This window comes from Coffea eugenioides, unplaced genomic scaffold (assembly GCF_003713205.1).
Source record: "Coffea eugenioides isolate CCC68of unplaced genomic scaffold, Ceug_1.0 ScVebR1_1468;HRSCAF=2321, whole genome shotgun sequence".
In the NCBI taxonomy this organism is placed as follows: Eukaryota; Viridiplantae; Streptophyta; class Magnoliopsida; order Gentianales; family Rubiaceae; genus Coffea; species Coffea eugenioides.
The window spans coordinates 67,541-71,717 of record NW_020861872.1 but is presented as its reverse complement, the minus strand read 5'-3'; the positions used below and the strand labels follow the sequence as shown (position 1 = coordinate 71,717).

General features: G+C 38.3%; 1 protein-coding gene across 1 annotated transcript; it reads right to left on the bottom strand.

The window, feature by feature from the left end:
• Positions 1-330: 330 nt before the first annotated feature.
• LOC113755404 (inositol-3-phosphate synthase) lies at positions 331-3,682 on the bottom strand. The gene is made up of 10 exons (XM_027299410.1): positions 3,217-3,682; positions 2,947-3,015; positions 2,663-2,798; positions 2,303-2,550; positions 1,969-2,195; positions 1,732-1,847; positions 1,461-1,637; positions 1,089-1,277; positions 911-973; positions 331-699 (listed from the first exon to the last, which is right to left on the bottom strand). The coding sequence occupies exons 1-10, from the start codon at positions 3,402-3,404 to the stop codon at positions 580-582; spliced, it is 1,533 nt and encodes a 510-aa protein (XP_027155211.1). The 5' UTR covers positions 3,405-3,682; the 3' UTR covers positions 331-579.
• Positions 3,683-4,177: the final 495 nt, after the last annotated feature.

Sequence of the window (4,177 nt, the reverse complement as noted above, 5' to 3'; positions counted from 1 at the left end):
GGGATGGTAAAGAATCATAATTACTCTACAGAATTAGCAAATGCTTTGATTCTTCCTTTATTCTATACATGTTCATTGTGATTGAGATAAGTTTACATTAGTTATCACATCTCGTACATCAAGTTCAGCAATTTTGTCATCCTACCATGGTAGTTATATATCTACTGTATTTTGGTAATCTTTCTACGTACAGTGTTTTTTTTTTTACTAATTCTACTGAATTTTGCATGTTAGGGATCACTAATTACTTGTATGATCAGCTCAAAAATTGTTTCATTTTATCACAACGATAGGTGAATTAGCAGAAAATTAAAACGGCTGCTAAGCAAGTGAGATCAACAACTGAAAGACATTATCTTAATTACCAGCCAAATTACACAGTAACTAACCAGAATATTGCATCTTCAAAAGAAGACATTGACACATGACATACTAGCTTACAAAGGATTAAAAATAACAAAAAGAAGAAGAAAAAAAGAAGGAAAGAAAGGTTGGTTCCTTGAACAAACAGCACGGAACTAATTTTCCTTGATATGAATCTCTTGCTAAACATCCATAAATCAGATGGATGCAAATTCTTCACTTATATTCCAAAATCATGTTGTTCTCTGGTGCGAGTCCAACACAAGCCCTCAATATGTTCTCTAGCATTGCCCTCTGTTTTGAAAGTGCATTCACCACTGGTGTGCCTGGTGGTACCTGTTTTTCCCCAAGAAATCAATCAATTACTACACCATAAAATGAATACCATTGTGATTTCAAGCCAACCAGTGCGTTTCTGGTGGTGTGTTGCATGAATGATAAACAAAGGAATCAGGTGAAACTGGGCATATTTGGCTGCATTTGTGAGTTTTGAGGCTAAGATTGGCTCTGAAAAATCAGGAGGAAAGAGCAAGTATTAACAACTTACAAGAGGGGCTTTAGAGAGATAGCTGAGAATTGTGGCCACAGGGTGGAAGGAGTGGAACTTTCCCTGAAAACAAAATCAAATTGGAAATGGAAGAGCATAAGAGCAAGTATATGCATAATCAAGAACTCACTATTCAGAATAAAGGCAAATGATTTTTTAAGTGACAAATGTGACTGACCTCTCCTTCAGCTTTGAGCTGAATGCGAGTGCTAAGTTCAGCAAGGAGGACAAGATCCAAGATGATTGGAGCAGCCAAAAGAGAGTCTTCACAAGTGTTGTGCAACACTATAGTGCTCTTTCCCCCCATAAATATTTCTGATGTGTATTCATCCATGGCTCTCTTGCTGTCTCCAACATATGGCACATACTGCAGCAACATACAAATTTCATCAGCCCCACATCAAATGATCATCAAGAAACTTAAGAATATTAAGAAATCATATGAAGTTTAAGAGATGATTAACTACATATAGCTCCACAAACATGGTTACTTTTAGACACAACTTCTCAATTGCAGTACAAGAAGATGCATTTATTTCTATCAGAGTACCTTAATGACAACAACATGGTCAGGGTGCTCCCCAGGTTCATAAAGGATACCATTGCTGGCAACCATGTCATCCACCACATTGCTTTTGGAGATCTCCTTGGACCTAAAAGTTTGAGGGGCAGAAAGATTCATGCCATCATTGTTCCCCAAATGGTTGTAGCTCACAATTGAAGTTGGCTGGCAAGCAAATTACACACATCCAACCAAGATAAGTTAAAAGAGTTAGCAGTCCTTTGTAATCTTACAAAACACTGAAGAAGACCAGCTATACCTTGATACCAGCCCCCACGAGGAAATCAACAAGCACAGATTTCATCTTTGTCTGCCCACTCTTGAAGTCATCTCCACCAATCAAGCAGTTCCTCTTAATGGCCAAATCAATCAAACCTGACATAATTCAGTACCGTAACCAAATTAATAATTTTTGTCGGATAATTACAATAAACTGAAGGGTTAGAAGCCTGTTCCAAAAAGTTCATCATAAAGATCAACAGAGAAAGGAAGAAACCTGGGACAAATGTGTTCTGAGGGCTGCCGTTTATAAAAGGGACATTTTCATACATGCAAGCTATAGCATACAAGGTGGAGGGTGAAATCTCAGCCTCATTTCTGTCCAAAGCAGCAAGAAGATTTTCCGTCGTGTCATTAAGGCCAACAGCAACATTGCTGTATCTCTCTGTGTTAGCGGTCCATAAGACAACAATCTTGTCCACCTTGTTCTTCTCCTTGAACTCCCTATTATACACGACAATTGAAAAAAAAAAAAACAGAAATTAGGTAAAGAAATAACCAAGCCCGCTTTATCATTAGCCTTAATGATGATAAGTGTATAAGATTAGTACCTAATATCCTTAATAACTTGTTCAACTTGTTCTTTCTTGGTTCCTTTGATCAAGTTGTTAGCACGTGAGCCTTGATTAGCAGCAATGAAATCAGGGTCATAGATACCAGGGAGAGGGACCATGGATTCCATGTAGGGCCTCAATTGTTTCTGTAGATCAATATCTAAGACCTTAGCCCTGGCCATGGCATCAGCCAAATTCAGGTTGCTTATGTCCCACCCGCCAAAAACAATGTCTTCTGGGTTGACCTGTTCATCATGGCCATATCATTAAAAATGAATTATTATTCTTAAAATCATCAATAAGACCTACCCTTGTTTTACACAATCAAGTTATGTGGTGGGCCATGGCCATGCATACCATGGGAAGGAGGCTCTTGAATGGGGCATAGATCTCCTCTCCATTGAAGGATCCAACCCTTATGGAAGATGCCTGGGTAAGAGAGCCGAAGTAATTTGCTTGTTGCACTTTGTCCTTGGTTGCCCAAGAAATTCCCCTGCAAAAATTTTAATTAAGCCATATTCCAAAATTATTTCACCGGATCCCATCAGAATTATACATATAAAAAAAATTCAGTGCTTGGATTTGACTATCAACAACCTTAATCTCAACGAAATTTGAAAACCAAGAATGAATTGACTTACTCCCTGTTTGCAATGACGCCTCCTGTCAGAGTTGAACCATTGTTCCCTCCCCACCCCACAAGCATAACCCTATGCAAAAACAAACCAAACAAAACAAAATCATACCATGAGAAACAAAACAAACTCAATTATGCATTAGTATAATATACCAAAAAAAAACCCTTTTTTTTTAATCACTCCTACTATTTTTTTGCCCCAAGAATCTCTGCATTTTAGGTGATTTGGGCAAAAATAAGAAAAGGGTTGGTTTCAGAATACGAATATTCTCACCCTAATTTGGGGACATGAATATCAGTCCTGAATTCATATTGAACAGATTTGGGCTTGACAATCCACTGATAAGTACCGTCTCTGTTCTCATGAACAAGTTCGGTGGTTTCATAGTTATAAACAGAGTGAATCTCACTCTCGGAGTACTTCACATTGGGGCTGTCAACCTTAAAGTTCTCGATAAACATCTTTAATTACAACAAATAAACAAATGTCAGACAAACCACGCTAGAATTTCAACAACACTCGTGAGGCAGAGGGAGACAGAGCAAGAAAGGCGAAGGAAATAATTGAGCTGAGAAGAAGAAATGGGGAAACAAAAAAAAACCCACAATTTTAGGACTCCAGAAAGGAGTCCTTTTAACTGATTTTTCTTCAAATTTTCCTCTCAATCTCTCCCTGCCTTCAACTGAACTCCTAGAACACCGCTCTCTCACTCTCAAGTGTGTGTTGTGTGTGTAATCTCTGCGCTTGGCTTCCCAAGGGGCTGCATATATAGCCCAAGTGGCTCACTTGGAGGGACACGTGGTGGGAGGTGACTGGTTTTGGCCCCACGTTTTGCAATCATAATTGGCTGCTCGTACTATTTAGTGAAGCTTAGCCATGCAAAATTTTGTATGAAAAGTGAAAACTAAACGAGAAGCCCGTGTTTCTTTCTGTTGCTGTTAGTGTGTGACTGTGTGAAGAATGGATACGTAAATGATGATTCTAGTGTGTTTGGACGGTAAGTTATTTGAGATATTTTTATTGTAGTAATTTTTGTGATTTGATGTATGTGAGATAAAAAGGTAATTGAAAAGATAAAAAGGTGTATTAGAAATTGTAATAGTGATGTAAACAAATATATTTGGGCAAATAACTTACAATCCAAACACAATATTTGTTGGAGGTGGGAAAATTGGGGAGAATTCAGAAATTGACAGTAGTGGCTAGCCGGTGGACACCAGTCGGGGCGTCTAAG

What these genes read in the sequence shown, in the direction of transcription:
- LOC113755404 (XM_027299410.1), bottom strand. Translation starts at nt 3,404, where the DNA reads ATGTTTATCGAGAACTTTAAGGTTGACAGCCCCAATGTGAAGTACTCC. An exon ending in AGCTCAAAGCTGAAGGAGAG is followed by an intron (nt 974 to 1,088) that starts GTCAGTCACATT and finishes TTTTGTTTTCAG; the next exon opens with GGAAAGTTCCACTCCTTCCA. An exon ending in ATCTCTCTAAAGCCCCTCTT is followed by an intron (nt 700 to 910) that starts GTAAGTTGTTAA and finishes GGGGAAAAACAG; the next exon opens with GTACCACCAGGCACACCAGT.